This window comes from Vicugna pacos, chromosome 7 (genome assembly GCF_048564905.1).
Source record: "Vicugna pacos chromosome 7, VicPac4, whole genome shotgun sequence".
Lineage (NCBI taxonomy): Eukaryota > Metazoa > Chordata > Mammalia > Artiodactyla > Camelidae > Vicugna > Vicugna pacos.
Window position 1 is genome coordinate 43,588,964 of NC_132993.1, and position 20,865 is coordinate 43,609,828.

At 33.7% G+C, this 20,865-nt stretch overlaps 1 protein-coding gene across 3 annotated transcripts in view; it reads left to right on the plus strand.

Annotated features, from left to right (window-relative positions):
* The window catches only part of SKAP2 (src kinase associated phosphoprotein 2), a 150,510-nt gene that overhangs the window by 12,217 nt on the left and 117,428 nt on the right, over positions 1 to 20,865 (plus strand). For all 3 annotated transcript variants that reach the window (XM_072964798.1, XM_072964797.1, XM_072964799.1), the window contains exon 4: positions 5,523 to 5,630. In XM_072964798.1, the coding sequence (XP_072820899.1) occupies positions 5,523 to 5,630 (108 nt within the window). The remainder of the gene's footprint in view (positions 1 to 5,522; positions 5,631 to 20,865) is intronic.

Here is a 20,865-nt window from a genome sequence, read left to right on the forward strand (position 1 = left end):
AGTATGAGAAGCTGAGTCATTTTCTGCCATTCTATTCTCAAAGTGTAATTCAGCTTTGTTCTAAAAAGACTATTCCTATAGTTTGTTAGAAATAATAAAGGAAAGTTAGTACAGGCATAATAGTTGAATAAGCAGTTATTCAAGATACATATTTTTTGAAGTAGAAATTTATTAATAATCAGATCTCTACATTGAATAAATTAAGTTCATCTAAGTATACTTTGATAGTGCTGCTTTTTTTTTTCCTTACATTTTCTTCTTGGGGCTTTTGGATTATCTTCATCCAAGGAGACCTGGGCAGAATTCCTTTTGGCTGTTTCCTCTTTCTCTCTCTCTCTCACTCTCTCTCTCTCTCTCAGGTCAATATGGGGTCACCATGAAGTAAACAGAGGCTCTTTTCCTTCTTTTTTACCTTTATACTCGTATTTGTTTTACATACTTTATTTATTTATTTTTTATGTGATAGTTAAGTACCATTTTAATATCATTCTTGGGAGAAAAAAGGACCAGGAAGAGAGTTCTTAAGTAAAATGAACTCTATTCACATTTGTTTGTTTCTATTAAGTGAGTTACTAGTTTCTCTAATGTACACAGATACCTATCATCCTTCCTTCCTTTCCTCTCACATCTTTTCTTACAGCCTTCAAATGTTGTACATGATAGAATAATTATCCAACTCTAGTTTTTTATTCTTAGTTGCAATATAGCCTGATAATATAAATTATACTCCTAAATATAGTCTTCATACACTAGAATTATGCTCACTGTAAAATTATTTTACAACAGAATTATTATTTTAGAATTTGTTCTCTGTCTCATAACAAAGTCGTAGCTCTCTTAAATGTGACTTGAAATAATTATTTTTGTGATGAAAATATATTACTAATTGAATAAAGTCTATTATTGACTGAGTTCAAATAGACTTTTCTAATATATATTAGATATATGATTAAAAAATTTTTACTTGTAGTTGTATCTTGTCCTTATGTTAGACTTGTTTTACTCCAGTGATGATTTAGGTATTATTATTTTCTTTTTAGGGTGATTAAGATAATATGAAGAAACCTATGCATGACACATAGTAGGTGTCCAATAAATATTATTTATTTATTCTCAGATGCAACTTCATTTATCAAGAGGATTTAGTAAATCTTGATTTATAATTCCATTTTCAAATAATTTTTGAGGAAATCATAAATTATTAAAAGAAGGGCATGCAAATATTTCAAGAGAATATTTTTCGAATTTGCAAAGTATTGGTGTCTACAGCTTAAAAAATGTGAATATATTGCTTTCAATTCCCTTTGGATGTCATAACTAAAAACTTTTCATTTTCTCCTTTAAAATATTTTTCCTCTAATTAAAAAAGTCATTTAATAGATTTTGTTCTTAAGACTCCATTGATATTGTTAAATATGAATAGATTTACTTAGGAAGCAATTTCCTTTGACCTCATTGGTATTAAGTTCATTAATGGACTAAACTACTTTTTTGAATGGCAGGGCTGTTAGGTGAGAAGGACCCATTTTAGTTTGTTCTGATGGAATTCTTTAGAACAGCAGAAAAGTCAGACTTTTGGATGTTGTTTAATTTCTTTTTCTTTACCCTTCCTAACATATATGTTCTATTGAAAGTTAGCTCCCAGTGAAATCTGATCAAATAACTTGCAGCTCCCCTACCCCCACCCCCATCTCTGGCCTTGTACAAATGTGTTAAGCATGTTTGAGATTATGGTTCCTGTAGTAGTAGAAGTAGATTTTAAAGGTAGTGCTTGAGAACAGTATCATGCTTTTAAAACTCTGCCTTATCTTTGCATGCTTTAGATTAGCCCTTCTATGGTAGAAGACTTATGAAGAGAATCTTATTTGTGGTGACTTACATCTTTCAAAGTTTTAAGAACTACAGATTCCCTTAAGAAGTTAAATGCTTAATTCTGTCTATTTAGCTGTATTTTATTACTTGAGAAATTAGTTTCGACAAGTGAACTGAGTAGAAAATTAGAAATTAATTTTTTTCACTCAAGTAATTTCCCTCACGACACTTGCTTTTTAATACTCTTTAAGAGGGAATGGTTATCATCTGAATTTTAGGTATATTATTTAGTTTAATATTTACCTGATTGCTTTTTAAAAAAGACTGTATTTGATGAAAAAGCAGTAGGTGGGTTTGTCTTCATTGGTGGTAGGAATCATGACTGTTCAGTTGCTGTTGGGCTTGATCTCCAGGCATCTAGGAGAATGTTAATTGATCATGAGCCATATAAAAAAGAAAGGATGATAGTGATTTGAACCCAGCTATTATAAATTTTGAAGTATTTTTCAAAGAAATATGCTGCTGTGGTACAATTAAGCCTTGATTTTGCTGTGTTACTTAAGTTGCCAATGAAATTATAGGACAAGAGGTCTTGGATCATTGTCTTTTAGACTGTTAACTTTGTATCATTAATTAAACTTTTGAAAGTTGTGGGATAAATCAAATGCTTTTCTAGGGAAACAAGAAACAGTATTAATGAGCAACAACCCCATAATTATCCTTGTGAGTACATAACAGGGACACATTCATGTCTTTTCTTTGCGCAATAACTTTTACAAAGAAGTATTTTTAAACTGATCATTAATTTTATGGCCACAGAAATGAGATGCAAAATTTATGCTGTTGTCATTGGCACAGGCTCAAGGCACCACTGACATTATGTGTGAGTGTAATAGAATGGCTGCCAACTAATGATTCTGTAGACATTTCATTTGAGCATGCTTTTCTTTTAGATGTCTGATTAGGCTGTAATGCTTTCAATTATGTCTGTAAATTGTATCGGGTACGTTTACCTGATGCTCATTGTTGCTTCAGAGTTCAATTTTCTATTGCATAAACACAAGTTGAACATTTTCCTTTTAATTTATCGAAGTCTTTGCAGGTATAGCTGCAAATACTCAGCCCCTGGGAGAAAAAAATGCTTTGCACTACTCAACAGCGACCCCTGTGTTCAATTAAAGCTCCTTATTATCAGCAGCTCTTTGTTGCGTTGAAAAAAAATAATGGGGGGGGGCATGGATCATCACTGGGACAACACTAAAATGAAGAAAACAATTTTGAAAAATGAAGGTTTTTTTTCAACTTAATGCAAGTTTAAAAGAAAGTAACCCCCCAAAAAATTTTTTAAAAAAGGAAATAACTCTGTACAGCTACCACAGAGATTTTTATTCTTTACTTTCTGAGTTAATTCAGGGGAAGCTTAAAAAAGAGAGAGAGAGAAGAAATGAGGCCAGTAACAATGCTTAATTTATTTTGCCTTAGGTAAAAATAAGTGTCACAGTAATTTTTTCCCCAAAAAACCAGTATTTGAAATTAACTGCAGTTCTTAGAATAGAATGGGTAAGTTGAAGACAGTTTCACTTTACTATTTATAATCCAAAAAGTAGATTTAAAAGAAAGCAAAAAACAAAACCAGAGGTCTTCAATATGTTGGTGACTCATTTGTGTAGAATATTCCTAACTCATATTAAATATCATTGAATTTATAGCTTTAATAATGATCTTTTTGCTGTATGTATGTATATATGTGAATATACATGGATATATATACAACAATATATGGTGGATATTATCAAAGATAATAAACAAATTCTGATTTTTAAAACTTAAAACATTTTTTGGTTTATTTCCACATAGAGTTTAATCAATTTAAGCCTGAGCATCTGAATTTTTTTTTCAAATCCTTTCCATAGGGTCCTTGGCTATATTGTTGTATTTTTATATTCATAATAGTTTAATGTGCTAAGTGCTAAGTTATGGTGATATAGTTGAAGTATCCTAACACTTTTTTTTCCCCACAGCAAGATTTCTTCATGATAGGAAATATCCTTAGAAAATTCATAACATAAAAATTCTTACTTTATTAAGAATAGAAGGATACTCCGGCAACTAAGAGAAGTTGAGAATTTTGTGATCTTTACTGCTGTATATTCCATGAGCTGTCATTTCATGTTCAAACATATTTTCACTAACACTTTATGAGGTTCTCTCTTACCTCGTATTTTAAATCAGATCACTCTTCTTTCTGTAAGAGAAGTATAAGGGATCACTGAATGTTCTGAGAAGTACTCTGAACATCTCAAAAGAAAGGGAAATTAAAATCTGAAGAATGAGTAGTATTTGTACATGTTTCTTGGAATTTTAATTGGGGAAGAAACTTCATCATATATGGTGCATATAATGGTGGAATCACTAAAGACAAAATGATAGTCATCTCTATATTCTCCTCTTACTGTCTTGAAGGGTGATTACCCCCCCCCCCAATCTTTACTCTCAGGGTAGGGATGATGAATGCTGATGAAATATCAAAATTATAAGGAAATAGACATGAATATTGATTTTCTATTACTTTGACAGTGTTGTCTTGAAAGAGGTTATTTCCTCTAACAAAAATATGGTGAAGGTAGGGTGCTACCCATCAGATGGATGCAGAGGATACAGATATCCTTTTGGAAAGCCCAGTAGCTTTCACCTGGATCTGCCCAGCACCTATGATCTAAAATAATACTATAGGCATTCTAGGGTTCCTATGGAGATATTTTTCACCATGCTTTTTGGGTAATACCTGAGGTGGTTGGTTTTCTCTTGAGTTTTTAACAAATAACATAAGTTGTTAACAGTTAGATCATTGATATCATGTTAAGCATACATTTTCCTTTGTTGTTGAATATGGGTGAAGAATTAGTGCTTGTGTATAACTAAGATATAGCAAATGTTTGATTCACTCTTTTAAAGTTATTCTAAATAAGTATGTGGAAAAAACCCCAACCACAAGATTTTATTGTGTGGATTAAATCATTTCAAACCAACCAATCACAACCTAAGATTTGGAAATCATGTAGGAAACTGGCTGGAACATTAAAAAAAAAAGGGTAACATATCACTGAATGAGAAATTGTTTAGTTTGTAAATCACCTTGTTTGAACTTAAAAGAATGATATGAGTTTTAAAGCAGTTTTTCCCATAAAGGATTTCTGTTCTTGAAAATGCAACTGAGTATTTTTAATCTGTACTAATGTAATCCTGTGATTTGTTATGAAAACATAAAATGTTCATTTGGCTTTGAATTTTGAATTTCTCATCATCGTTTTCCCAGTTATTGAGTAGGTAAATGGAATTAACTTGTATTATTTTCTCTATTGTGCTTTCCATGCTTTTTTGTTGTTGTTATTATTTTGGTTTTGCTTGTTTGTTTTAGAGACACACTATATTTTAACCTGCTTCTACTTTTTTTTTTACTCGTCTTTGTACAGACCATCATAATTTTGGAATTTATATCCTTTTGTACCAGAAAGAAGTGGTTGTATGCTGACCCTCAAAAACTCTTACTTTATCTAAATTACAGTGGATATACATTAAAATAGTTCAAAAAGTTTTTTGAGTTTTCCATGAAAGTGACTGAATTTAATAGTAAAGTTTGCCTCTTTGGCAAAGTAACATTTTTAAAGATGGCTAAATTATAAAAGGCTTTTCTCTGATATTTTTTCTAGGTGATGCAGAAGGTGGAGAAGAATATGATGACCCTTTTGCCGGGCCTCAGGACAATATTTCACTAGCCTCAGAAAGATATGATAAAGATGATGAAGCCCACTCTGACGGTATGTGACATTTTCCTATAGAATATACCTCTTGGAACTCTAACCTAAAACAATGCAATGTGTAAAGGTGGTGGTCTTGTCAGAAAGCAGATGAACACAGATGCCTCAGTTAACTTACCTTTACCAGAACCTTTTAAGGAACAGAAGAGCTCTCTCTAGTGGTTTTCCTAAGTATGTAGTTCCTTCTTTCCCTAGGACATTTTCTTTACTAGAATTTTTAGGAGAGTGCTTGCATCATCATATGAATATTATTAGTAAATTTGTTGGTTAATTTAATATTATCATATTCTTGTGTAATTTTATTGTGCTGCTTAATGGCTTGTTGTATTATTATTTTATAAATAATGAAAAAGGTTTTTGATCTCTTTTTTCGTGAAAACTTCATACAAAGTGGGTTTATAAAATATTTAATTATTCCTACATTACCTTCTCTCACTGGGACAGGTTTTCATCAAATACTTCTTTTAATACACATTTACAATTTTCTAATTGTCACCTAAAAATGTCCCACATTAAGTAGTGATATTATAGTGTTCTGTATTAATTGAAATAGTAATAAACTTGATTATTTATCTCTTAGTAATTTTTAAAAACTTGCCAAAGTTATGAAACTTGTTTTTAGTGTAGCATGTGCTGTCTCTGTTATAGCCACCCAGTTGAGTGCATCTGAATTGCAGAGACCTATAAGAGTGATATATAGTTACAAATTAAGAATGTGTATTGATAAATTAGCCATGCATATTAATTTGTGGCACTCAAAGTTTCACACAGACACAGAAATGAATAATGTTTTCTGCCACTATATGATGATCAAACTGCGCAGTTCCATCTCTAAATACAATTGCTGAATGAAAATATGCTTCCTGCAACAGAGCACTCCACATTTTATGTTATCCAGATTATTCCCTTTGGAAACATAAATTGCTTTTATGAGGTATAAAATTATGTCTATTGCAGAACAGGGATAAGTCAAGTACATGCATAAGTGATAAACATTCTAACCACTGATTCGGAACGACACAATCTTTTTTTTATATTTAGAACTTTGTACAATGTGTAGCAACAATAATCTTACCCATTTATGTTGAATTTTACATTTTGGCAAACATTTAATTTCTATTTTTAAAAGAAAAAATTTCTTTCTCTTATATTCTGTATTTTTTTAAAAGATACACATTTCTCTTCAGTCACACTTATTATCTGAAACAGAGCATTACCCTTTCTAACCTGATCTTCAAAAGCTACTAGAAAATGTTTTATAATTGATGAAATAATATTTTCAGGCAAAACAATGAATTATTATTTGAGTTGAACTTTTTATCAGATATATTACAATTTTTTTGCTTCTCTGTAAAATGTTGGTAGATAGGAGTATATATATATATATATATATACACAAAGAGACAGAATATTTATACTCATGAGAATATATATACATACATACACACACAGAATATATTCATAGACTATATATGCTCAGGGTTTCTCAAAATAGCATTAATCTTTTGATGTACAAGGGACATTATGTGCATTCTTTAAAAAATTACAACCTAAGAAGTCCAACAATTAAATGCCTGTGATAGGCAGTGGTATATTAGGAAAAGTGTATTGTTATTATGTAGTGCATTTACATGATTATTGTGTTTTCTTTCTTAAGAGTAAATAATTTATCATATCATACGTTATCATATGTTTGTTTTCATAGTGAAATATACAGGAAATACAGTAATAGCATGAGAAAGATTTGTTAAAACATCAATATTTAAATCTTTTAAAATAAATTATATTCATGTATAACAAATTTTTTGTTGAATATAATTGCATTTTCATTAGCATTTAAGCAATTCTTAAACATTGAAAATTAACTTTTGATTTGATTCATTTTTGGTATATAAATACTATTTTTGATAATTTTATATTTTCTTCTGAGTATACTATAATTTTAAAACTACCACTTGGACTTTTAATTTCCATTCTAAAATATCATCTAGTCATATCAGTTTTCTCCCTGCAACTTAGGTTTTATAGGTGTTCTTTCCTTTGCTGAGTAAATTTTCCTTCATTGTGTGACCTCAGTCTAATGATATATTAATTATAAAATGATAATGCATTTAACAAGAAGTATAACTAAATTAGCACAGGTCACCAAAAGGCCTTTTGTCAAATCAGATTGTTGTTTTGTCCTTTTGACTTTTACCTTATGGTGGGCACTAACAAAGTATCTGAACTTTGATGGATTTTAAACTCTAAACATGATATGTATTTTTTGTAATGCTAATATAATTTTCAAGGTACTGAAAAGGTCAGACCTGCACATCTCTGTGTGCATTCTAAGTCTGTCTTTTCCTTTAATATTTCTTTTTCTCTGTTCCTCTGGTTCAAAAGTTCACTCAGTTCCCAAATGGCTACCTAATTTTCCAGTTATTCCCTCAAGCCATATGTGTTTTGGTTTCTTTATGGTTTATTAGGTACTGTAGGAAAGTAGCATAAGTTATATCTTCTAATGAAATTCAAGCACACTTCAGTGATGCTTTGACTTGATTGCTGGTAGCAATTAAATCACAGCCAAGGAGAATAATGCATAACCTCACAAGGTCCAGACACCCTATAGAAATTGAAAGAGGATGAAAACAGAAAACAAAACAAAGTCTCCAAACCCTACCAGACACGCTGTTTCCAGCCTGCCTTTTTTTTTTTTATTGGCCAACTGCCTGATTGATAGCAAAATCATAACTTGCTGCATGCTAACAGGCAGAGTTCACTTGTAGGTTATTGTGAGCTGATAAAGGGTTAGATGGAGTTTTGATTTTCGCATTGGACCTTGGTACACCAGATTAATGGAATTTCAATGAGCGGCTAGAGTAGCCACAGCTTTGTCAGAGAAACAGATGGAGATTCTATAGTCATGTCTACTCATTAATACTAGTTGCCTGAAAGGTGTGCTGCTTCTCTATACAAAAGAGTTGATATAATTGATTTTTGAATGGTGCGTTGAAAAAAAGTACCTTATTGATGACTAGAATTGTAACATAGATGGTGACAGATTTATGTAAAGCTTATAGGTTAAAAATATTGTGCTTTGTAATTTTTTCTTCTGTCTCTTTGGAAACACTTTATTTTTTTGAGGGAAAATGCATTTTATAAATGATTGCATGGCTGCTGTTACTTTCATTTTGATTTGGTAATATTTATAAAAATTATATTTATTAGAAATTTCATTTTATCAGCTTTGTACCTTTTTTTTTTCCTGGAAAATTTTAAACAAATCCTAGTGGTTTCTAGACTCCTATAGATCACTGTTAGAGGTTTTATGCTGTTGTATGGCTGGACATATTGAAGTGTAAATAGAAATGGTGCATGTCAGTAATCAGATAAAATTAGAGATAATGAAACTCAAAACCTTAAAGAAGCACATCCCTTATCATACACGTTAGAATGTTTGTTTAGACATTAAAGCGGTAGATGCAGGGTAGCTTTTAGATACTATGTAATGACTTGGGTTTCCATTTTTCTATTCTGAAATCATTTTTCATTCATTTTCGTTATTTGTGAAAGAAAGCTTCTAACGGTACAGCATTGTGGAGAGACCCTAAGGTAAGGTGAAAGAATTCAGTGAGCTGGAAGACATATATTGGCTCTGCCCGTCGATGATAGGTCGAAGGATCCCAGTGGACATTTGTTACAAATCTGATTCAGTCCTAGACCATAATCACTTTGTGGATAAGAATCTGGAACCTCTAGGGTATGCATATAGGAAGATTAGAATGAAGCTAAAGATATAAAATAGTCATTTATTGTCCAGGTATCATCCTAACTAAAAATTCCGAAGTAACATAGGTTACTAAAAACTATAGGCATTACAAGGACATAGGTTTATGTGAAAAAATACTGGCTTAGGTATGGAACTATTTTTAAAGTTTGGTATTAAGAAAAGAGGCTAAGCTATTTTGATCATAATTGATAATAGTAAATAATTTTTTTCTTTTTTGGTATACTTTTTCTTAAAGAAAATCCAGTGTATGAAAATTTGGATTGATAAAACATATAAATCAATTGTTCCAAAGGATTGCTTTAAGAAGGCTTATCTCCGTGATGCCTATAAATAATGAACTCTTATAATGCATCTAGAGCAAGCTTAGATGTAAACCCACCCATGTGCACACAGACTTAATGTGTAAATTTTTACACATAACACACCAAACTTTTGAGGAAGATATTTTTCATGTAACATTCAGTTCTTAGAAAGCCAAGCAATTCATGTTTTACTTTTCTCTGGATTCTGGTAGAATATGAAATAATATTTAAAACCAGGAAAAACAGGTTCTTTGAATAACTTACCATTTACAGTAAAAGTTTTCTAAGTGTAGTATTATGTGGTTTTTGATAATAAAAATCATCTTTTTGTATTTTATTCTGAGAATTTAGATTAGTTTGCAACTTATACATACGTTTGTATTCATAACACTTTATTGTTGTACTTGGGTGTCTTTTTTTTTTTACTTTTTGGGGGTTATTTTAATATACCAATTGCTGGCTTGTGTTATAGTAGTATAAGAACAATGATTAAATATTTTAGTCCTTTTCTAATGTGTGTAGTGTAGCTTCAAGTACTTTGGTAGAAGTGAAGTGTTACAGTTTTGGGGAAATGATAAAAAGTAGAAAACATGTCTTTAACACTCAAGATAAGTGTTGCATGATTCAAGATATAAAGTAACACAGATGTAAAATATTTTTATAACACTAAAGTATGTATTGAATAAAATAAAAACACATAGCCATTGAGAATCATCTTTCTAATTTTGATGTCATTGAATAGGAAAGTACTTCAGTGTAAAAACAAAGTGGGCAAATAATATAACAAAGTGGGCTAGATAAGAAAGATTGCAAAGGTAATAAAACTCAACATTATGAAAAATAATGTGTCTTTAATACAGTAAATTAGCAGTTATTTACACAATTCATGAAGACAAAAGCAAGGTACTTTGACAGAGCAATGGGGAATTCAAAAGTTCCTATTTTCGAGAGACCTATAATCTAGTTGGAAAAAGCAGATAGCTACCTAAAATAAGGTAATTAACAATCTAAGTTCTCATAAGGCAGAGTCTAAAAACAGTGACTAGTATGTGTTATAATATTTAATTGATTTGGTCTACACCAAGACAAATAATTGATTTCATTGATTTTCTTCCCTTATATGTTGAATGAGTAAGTCATATGTTTTGGCATCATGTTGAAAAACCAAAAACATGAAGTTTATGCCTACATTCTGAGAGGTTGTAGAGTAAATTGTAGACAGAGGGCCTTTTATGCAAGTGAGTTTTGCATGGTTCCTTAAGTTTGCTGGAGAGAAAGTGGAATAAGATGCTGAAAAGAAAGTAGAGTAGAAATCCAAAAATCAAGTTTTTGTACTGATTGTTAATAATTTTGTTGTCAAGGCCAAGTCACTTAGCCTCTCTGGATTTTTATTTTCTGATTTGTGAAATGAAGAGTTTGGACCAGGTGATTGCTTTGATGTTCCCTAGATCTCCAAATGCTTGAGTCTACATTTCAGAATTAGTAAATTTAATGGCGGCACAGAGATGATTTGCCTGGAGAAGGTAATAACCAGAGGTAATGTTGAATAGGAAGGAGTTGGGGGGTGTCTTGGAAGTAAGCAAGTGGTAGACAGGAGGAGCTGAGTACCAAATCAAGTTAAGGGGTTTCACTTTGATTTGGTGGTCATTAAGAGACTCCTGAAGCAATAGACTGATGTGATGAATGCGTATTTGAGGGAGATTGTTCTGGCAGTTAATTGTTGGATGAATTAAAGCCAAGAGACCATCTAGTGGAGGCAGTAGACTAAATGCCTGACTACATTATTTTCAATCTTGACAGCCTCTCTATGAAGTAGATACTATCACTATTTGACAATGGAGGAAACTCAGGGGTAGAGAGGTTAAATGATTTGTCCTGGGTCACATAAGTGGCAGAACTGAAATTTGAATTCATGTCTGTCTGACTCCAAGGACCATGCTCTGCTCTCAAAACCACTGTATTTTGCCCCTTCCCCAACTAAGATACTGATGCTTTTGGTTCAGGGGGTGTTGATGAGAGCCACAGTTGGAGCAGTGGATGTTTCATTGAAAAGGAAGGGATTTTTTAGCCCCTTCCTCCCCACAGTATGGACTGCAGACCGATTGTAACCTAGGAGCTTGTTAGAAATGCTGAATCTCTGTCCCCACCCATACCTCCTGAATCTGAATTAGCATTTATACAAGATCCCCAGGTATACATTCAAGTTTGGGAACTTCTGTTCTAGTGGCATTTATCACATTGGCCTTTGTAGCTGAAAAGAAAGGTGAGTCAGGCCATGCCATTGCACTTGAGCCACATGTGCAAATGTGTAACAGGCATGGCATTAGGTAATCCCTTGAAGTAGGTTAAAAAAAATGCTTCACTTCCTGCACTCTTCTGTGGTCCCTCAGCACACTACACAAGGCCCCTTCCTGATACTGCTCTCTATGGGTACTTGTCCCATTTTTGAATCTTTCCCCCTCAAATCAAACTATCAGTTAAGTACATTGTAAAGGCTCTGATAAATTACCCCTAGGAATGTTTGCATATTAATAGGGGCATACCTTAGGAACTCATGCCCCGCTCACAGATCTTTAAATATCAGCACTGGGCCAATGGTAAAGATGTTTTTGGCTGTTGCATAGCACCATATATTACAAGATTTAGACACATATTTTTGGATTTGGCCTGCAGTCTTTGGAGAAGTCACAGTGTATAGCTTCCTGCTTTCAGTTGTGTCTCCTGTTTGCAGCCTGAGCCAAAATGTGAATTTAGAGTTTAAACATTGAAAAACAAAGGTTAAGACTGTAGACTGAACCAATTAATTATAGAGGAAAAGCGTGCTAGACTGGCACAGGGTTCCAAAGAGTGCTTCCTTCCTCTGAGACAAATACCTTAGAGGTGACTGTGCTGGCGGTTGGGGTGGCATCTTTAGGAAGGGAAAGGGATTAAACCATCTTTAATATTTATTGGAATAAACCTGGCACTGAACCAGATTCTTTTATGCATCTTATTTGGCTCAAAACTACCCCATGCGGGAGATATTTTCCCTATTTTGCTGTTGCAGAAACTGAGACTCAAAAAGGCTTAGGTCACTTGACCATCGTATTCAACTTGTTAAGTAGCAGACTTCAGCTCCTTTGGTCCTTCTGTGCCGTGCTACTTAAAAAATTAGACTAGTTTTTTTTTTTGTTTTCTAATTACAAGAGACATGCATGTGGCTAAAAATAAAAGTGAACAGAAAGGTATACAATAAAAAGTAAAAGCCTCCTTTTCTACCCTACTCTAACCCCAGAGGCAGCCACTTGTCACAATTTCTTGTGTAGTTACTGTAATAACTTTGGGCATAATACTTTGAGTTCTTGTCTGATCATCCTTGAACAGTATCTGTGGACTCCCTCTGTAATGGATGACTCCTCACACCTCTTCTCCCATTTCTGCCTCCCGATTTTGTGTTACTTTATTTTTAGTTCTTTTGGTGTTTGCTTTTGACTTAAATAATGTTCTTATTTTGTAATGTGCCAACTTCACATAGTGCCTATTGACTCTTTGTTAATAAATCTGTGGAATTAGTGCCTTCCATCTCTCATCTCACTCTTCAGTGCCAAATTTGTTAATTAAATTATTTTTGCATTGTTAAGGTCTATACCATTTATGTTTGATTCTCTAGCTCTAAGCTGCCTATGCTTTATCTACAAGTTGGATTTTAAACATTGGTCTTTTTCCGTCATGTTATTGGTTTTCTTCAAACATCTGAAGAGCGTTGGCTATTGACTCATGTTTATGAGTGAAGGACTTGGTTGAGTAGCATAGGTGGTTTGTGTGGGGCTCCTTTGCTTTTGCACGCCTTTTCTCCTGAAAGCTTTTTCCACTGAATGGGACATCTGATTGGGAGCTGTGAGTAAGGTGGGCAAGGCCTGCCTGGAGGCAGCCTGCCTACATCTTAGTGAGGAGCAAGAGGCAGATGGGAACACAGTTGTCAGAGTAAGTAGCACATTACTGAGGTAGAAGTTGAATGCTTTTATTTCATTTCTAGTTATAGGTTTTTAACTTTTTCCACCTTTTTTGTTGTTTGGGGGTGGGGCAGTCTGGAACTCTCTGAAGCTCTGCTCAGTTTCTCTCTCTGTTTCAGGACCCTCACTGGGAGTCCTCCTCAGGGAGCTAGTACACTTTGTTTAGAGAGTAGACTTTGGGATTTGGTCCAAACATAAATGTCTTTGCTGCCAGCTGCTTTGATTACAGTTCTTGAATAAGTGGCCCTCCTCACCATCCTGTAACTCTGCTTGTAGCATTTCTGAGGCTCATTTGGGAAAACTAGCACATACTCTCCTTGGTGTCCTCCTGCGCTTTGGTGTCTTCCACTGTGGCTTCATTGCTTCAGGCTCATCTGCCTTCTAGTCGCTAGGAATTACTCAAAATTTTTGACATTGAGGATACTCCTTGATTACCAATGTTATTAAACTTTTATTCTTTGAAAATAAACAAAAAGAATTTCAAGGGGACTTTTAGGAGGAAAGGCTGATACTCAGCCTATGTTCCTATTTTAATGACACCAACAGAGACTGCTTTATCCTAAACCATTCTTACGGCTATTTCACAACTGTTCCAAGGACCTGTTGGAATCATTCCTTGGGAAGAGGTATGCTTCCTGACTACAAGTCAAAGGTAGTCCAAATAAGTATGTCAATCAAGCCTTAGATGTACTCACTTAGAATAAGTGCTAGCTTTCTAAAAGAACCTAGATACTATAAGCAATAGAAAACAACTATCTCTTACTCTAAAACAGTTGCAGTCTTACTGTGGATGCAAGATATGCCTAATAGTTGGAAACTATGTCAACTTTGTTCAAATTGTGTTTCATTGACACTAAATACTTTAGAAGGTCAAAAAAGGAAGAAGTTGTTGCAAACTGGTGCCAGTGAATGTGTTATGGAAGAAAATGGAGTTTGAACTAGAACGTAACAAGGATGGGTAGAATTTTAATTAGTAGAGAATGGAGGGGAGAATACTTTTCAGATAAACTAAGGGATGGAACTGGAAGGCATTCATCTGAAGGAAATGAAACTGGAAATGGCATAGTTTGAGGAACTGTGAAAAGACTAACATGACTGAGGAAGATTGACGAAGATTAAGAGATGGAGATTGAACAGAGTGGTATGTAAAAAGCATTGGCTCAGGCTTCAGGTTCTGTTTTAGCCACTGACTGAGTTAGCCAAGGCACTACCTTAATGGATTGGTTTCTACTACTTTAAAAAGAATTCCACTATTTAGGCAAAAATAGAATCTAAGCTTTGAAGACTTTAAATGATATCATAAGGAGTTGATTTAGTAAGCAAAATGAGTATCTGTTTTAGACTTTTGAGCAAGAGAATGTTATGATGAAAAGTATTTTAGAAATACTTAACTAGTTGTAGGATATAGATGATTGAAGAAGATGAAAACCTTTAGCCTGTGAAATAAGAGACCATTCTGTTAAGCCAGATCAGTGAAATGATCAGACACTAGATCAGGATAGGGACAATGAAACTGAAAAGGAAAAGGTACATCTGGGGAAGAATAGGCAGGATTTGGTAAATGGATGTGTGTGGAATTAAACAAAGGAAGAAGCCAAAGATAATTACAAAACCCTAAATCTAGACGACTGAGAGAATTGACTGAAATGGGAAAACTGGAAAGAGAACAGGTTTGGAGGAAGATAAAAATGATGATGAGTCTGAATTTGAACAACTGAGTTTGAGGTACTAGTAGACTTCCAGACTGCCTAGTAATTATCTAGAGATATGGGAATAGAACTTCAGTGAGCCTTAACTTGCCCTTCTCTTTCTAGTGTCATCCCTTTGGGGGCAGATATGGGATGAGACCTACCTCAGTCACCCTAAAAATGAGACACAGTGGTTGAGGACAGGTTCTACAATCATACTGCCTGGGTTCAAATACTGGCCTCTTCATTACTTATCTCTGACTTCCAGCAAGTTGCTTAACCTGTTTGGGTTTCCTTATTTATCAAATGAGGGTAGTAACATCACCCACATCCTAGGCCTATTACAGGGATTAAACAGGATAAAGCCTATAAAGGGCATAGAATACTTCCTGGCCCTTATTATTATATATTATATACTAATATATCCTAAGGACAAATTAAATGCAAGATGTTATTGTTACCTAGCATATTTTAGAGATTACCTTAGATAAATGTTCCTTTTATGTTTGACACAGCTGTGTGCCTGAGGTGTTGTCTTTCTTCTGTACTATATAACTCTTAGGTTTCACTGGCTAAGTCAGATTTTGTGGGACTTGCAGTTGGAAGTTTTAGAGATTCAAAACACATAATCATTTTTCAAATTGAGTATTCTGTGTTGAAAACTGCTAGTGGTTAAATTTTCTATAGCAAATTTATGATGCCTTTACCTAGAACCATTCTACCTCTCTGTGCCTTAACTTACTCTCTGTTGAGTAAATAATGAGAATATGAGAATAAGGAAATTTTATACCCAGAAAAAAATATGTTGATTGGCATCATGAGCCCATGAAAGGGGTCACTTGTTTTATACATGAACTCTATAGCCAGTCACTAAAAAATTTGCAAACTTTTGAGAGTATTTGAATGAATTTGAACTACATTAGAATATTCATAAAGCTTTATCTAGAAAAAATGGAGAAAAAGTGGCCTGAAATTATTAGGAATCATAGATGCCAATTATTGTCTTGTTATTCTCATTCAAAGGCCACATTGGATAATATTAAAGACAATAACAGGTCCAAACAGAAAGAGTAGTACACAGAACTCAAATGCAGGGCTGGAAAGTCATTAGTAGCAAATAGATGTTCTACAAATAAATAAACTGAGAGTGGATTAAGGCAAAAGTTGTTTTTATTTTTTACAAAGATTAAACACAGAATGCAGTTTTTGACATCTTGTTACCCACAGCCTTTTTCCATAACTGATAGTTGATCTCAGGGTCCTTGCTTCAATACCTGATGGAAAATTGGATACATCATACAGATTTTAAAATTTTATAAATACTATTGAAGAAAATGTCTCTGCAAGGAATAAGGATAAGAATCAACTTAGTAAATTATTTTCTTGAGGAGCTTTTTCTCTACATATGAGTAGTGATTTGCAGCACAGATTAAAGTAATTCCTTTGTTAAACCTAAAGTTATGGCTCTTGAGAACACACGCACTTATGCGTTAAAGGGGATGACTTTGACTTTACAGAGGCCATCAACAGTTTGGGAGAAGAGTCTAGGATTCTTATTCTTTTTTTTTTTTTTAAATAGCTTTGTTGAGATATAATTAGCATAACCAAAGAATTTACTTATTTAAAGTTTGCAATGCAGTAGTTTTTAATATAGTCACAGAGTTGTGCAAGCACACCCCAATTAATTTTAGAACATTTTCACTGCCACAAAAAGGAAATCCTGTACTGTGAACAGTCATTCTTCATTTCCCCCACATCTTCCCTCTCCACCTTCATGGGCCTCAGCAACCATAAATCTATTTTCTGTCTCTATATATTTGCCTAATCTGGACATTTCATGTAAATGGAATCACACAATATGTGTGTGGCCTTTGTGCCTGGCATCTTTTACTTAGCATAGTGTTTTCAAGGTTCTCCATGTTGCAGCACATATCAGTACTTCATCCCTTTCATAGCCCAATAATGCTTCACATGTATGGATGCGCCACATTTTGTTTGTCCATTCATCAGTTGATGGATTTTTCAGTCATCTCTTCTTCTTAGCTATTATTAATAATGCCGCAGTGAACATGTGTGTACAAGTTTTTGTGTGAATGTTTTCATTTCTTCTGACTACATACCTAGGAATGGAATTGCTGGATCATATGGCAACTCCAAGTTTAATTTCTTAAGAAATTGTCAAACTAGTTTCTATAAAGTGCTATACCATTTTATGTCCTCACCACATCCTCTTCAACACTTGTTATTGTCAACTTTATTTTAGCCACCCTAGGGGATGTTCATTGGTATCTCATTGTGGTTTTCATTTTCATTTCTCTAATGACTAATGGTGTTGATCATCTTTATATATGCTTATTGGCCATTTGTATATCTGTTTTGGAGAAGGCCTACTGAAATCCTTTTTCTATATTTCAATTGGTCTGTCTTTTTAATTGTTAAGCTCTGAGAGAATTCAAGTACCAGTCTCTTATCAGATGTATGATTTGTAAATATTTTCTTCAGTTCTGCGGGTTGTTATCTCACTTTCTTGATGGTGTCTTTGGAAGCACAGAAATTTTCAGTTTTGATGAAGTCTAATTTGTCTGTTTTTTCTTTTGTTGCTTGTGCTTTTGGTGTCATATCTAAGAAGTCATTACCTAAGTAAAGATTCTTAAGGTGTTCTTAACTTGAGGCTAAGTTATTTCTCCAACTACTGAGTTCTTTTACTCTACAGAACTGTGAGATTAATACATTAATTAAAATAGGGACATATTCTAGCTTACCTTTAATGTTATTGTTACTTAGTAGATACTTTTAAAGTTGTGCAAATGGCAAAAAGTAATTTTCTTGCCGTGCCTTTTTCAGCTCAGTGAACTCTTGAATTCTGTGGCCTTTGAGGTCATTTAAAAAAAAAAAGAATTCTTGCCTAGTGTTGTTGCACAAGATATCATTCCTGTCATTTCTAGCAATATCATCCATGCCTTTTGAAATGTAAATGCAGTTAAGGTTTGCTGCATTACAAATATTAATGTATAATCTCATGGCTCTTCTTTCATGTCAGTTTTACTTGAACAAATTATTTCAGAGAACATATAGTTTAAGTAGACTGTTTTGTTGATTTTCTGGCTTTTGGGGCTATACTTTCTCAACGGATAGTTATGGTGATGAGATCTAAGGGGTGCTGGGCTGGTCATCTTATAAAAATGGTCATTATGTTTAGCTTTCAAAAAATGTTGGGTAGTTTCTTTGAATTTGTTTCTTCTTTGTAAGGGTGTGTGTATGTGTGTGTGCGTGTTTTGTGTTCTTTTTTCTTATGTCAGCCACCAAACTTAGCATTTTTGCCACATAAGGAAACTGAGACATAGGGAGCCACATAAATTAGTGTGTAGTTTGCATACTGAATCTGGGATCTATTTGTTACTGGTCTGCAGCAGTATAAGTACAGAAATTGAGATTAAGCACTTAGAAATGTTTATAGCATTTTGATGTTTCTACATTATCCAAATATGTGATCATTATCTTTTCTAGTAATATCATATATATATATATATAAAACATATCTCTCTCTATATGTATATACATATTTTTGAACCAAAGTATTAATTTGTGATGTTGTGATGTCTTGGGGGGAAAACTGGTCCTTTATCATCATTAGAAGTGTTGATCTAGGGTCAGAGAGAGAATTATTGCAGTAGTCTCAGAACTTTACTGATTTTTGGTTGTTTTTTTGGAAGTATTATATCTTTCTCTGTATCTTCATCCATAGTCACAGTCGTCTTTTAATTTAAATACTAGGTTTATTTTCACTATGGGGAAATTTTAGGGATTCTATTTCAATTTTTCTTGTCAGGTATACTTTCAAGTTTTGGTATCATAATTAGATATTTAATTATATTTTCACATGAGAGTTCTGAGAGCAGTCCCCATGTTTAGCTGTCATGAAGCAGAGATGCTGCCTCAAAGCTTTTCATTCAGAATGTCTAGAGGTTAATGTAATTTGGATACCATCTGCTTCTTTTCCATGCCTAAAAAGCAGAAACAGGTAGTATAATATTCAAAGACTCTCAGAAAAGTAATTTCATCTCAGAGATGTACTTTTGTGTCATTTTATTTAAATGTCTTCAAAAGCTCCTCTCTACTCTTTTTTGGGTGTATATCTATATGTATATATATATATATATATTTATTGAGGTATAGTCATCTTACAATGTTGTGTCAATTTCTGGTATACAGCACAATGCTTCAGTCATACATGAACATACATACATTTGTTTACATACTGTCTTTCACCGTAAGTTACCACAAGATGTTGAAAATAGTTCCCTGTGCTATACAGGATGACTTATTGTTTATTTTATATATATTAGTTAGTATCTTCCAATATGCTATTTTGAACATGCCCATCACTTTCTTTAACACCAAAGGAGGTTAATAAAAATAATACTTTAATATCAAAAAAGAGTAAAGTGTCTTACCATGGAGAAAAAGAAAAACACATATATTTCTTTTATTAAGTAGGACTTGTTTTGGTATTGGTATCCTGGGATCTATGTCCTAGGATGTATGTATGTTGTAAACCTCTAATATGCTTAGAATAGGATTTCTTTGCTAAAAGAGAATATGTCTCTTAGGAGGTGAAAAATTGATTTTTTAAAATATAAGTAGTGAGAGAGGGTAACAATATTGTGTGTCTTAGGCAGAGTGCTACATGTAATAATAGTTTAATTCAAGAGATTTTACTGTTTGTTTTGTTGGACTCAGGGATTGATAAGACATGTCACTGTTTTTAAGATTAACAGAGGAAAGAGATGTAAATACAAATTTTGATTCAAGGCAGATTGGTGTATTCACTACTGCAAGATATATATAAGGAAAAAAAGATGATAATTGTGATCAGAATAAAGACAGCCCTGATAGTGGAGGTGGCATTTCTGCTGGGTCTGGGAGACTATGAAGGCTTCTAATATGTGAAACATGGAGATAATAGCATTTCAGATTTGTAAAAGCAGGCTGGTAAGGGAATGGTTAAGACTCCTTCTGTACATGGGACAGAAAAGAAACCCAGCTCAAACTGGTTTAAGCAAAAAGCGGAAAGGGAAGTTTATTGGTTTGCCTATGAGAGAAGGACAGGGTTGGAGTCTTGCTTCATGCCCACCCAGATTCAGGTGGGTGTTCAAACTGTAAAGAGTATTCTCACTCATATCTCACTATCTTATGTGTAGCTTCCTTTAAGATGGGCACCAGTCACTAGCAGCTTCTTGTGTATTTTTCCACCAGTTTAGCAACCCCAATGGAGAGATCTCTCTACAGTTGTAGCAGAAGTCCTTGGCTTGGGTCATGTGCTTATTCTGAATCAGTCACTTTGATCTGGGCAGGGAAGGTGGGTAGGCGAGTGAAGGAGTGGTGTTCCAGTTGCCCAGACTGGGTCATATGCCTAAAAAGGAGTGGGAGAGGGGTGAGGTCAGCCCCACCTGAAATACATGGAGATTAGGAGAGGTGTCG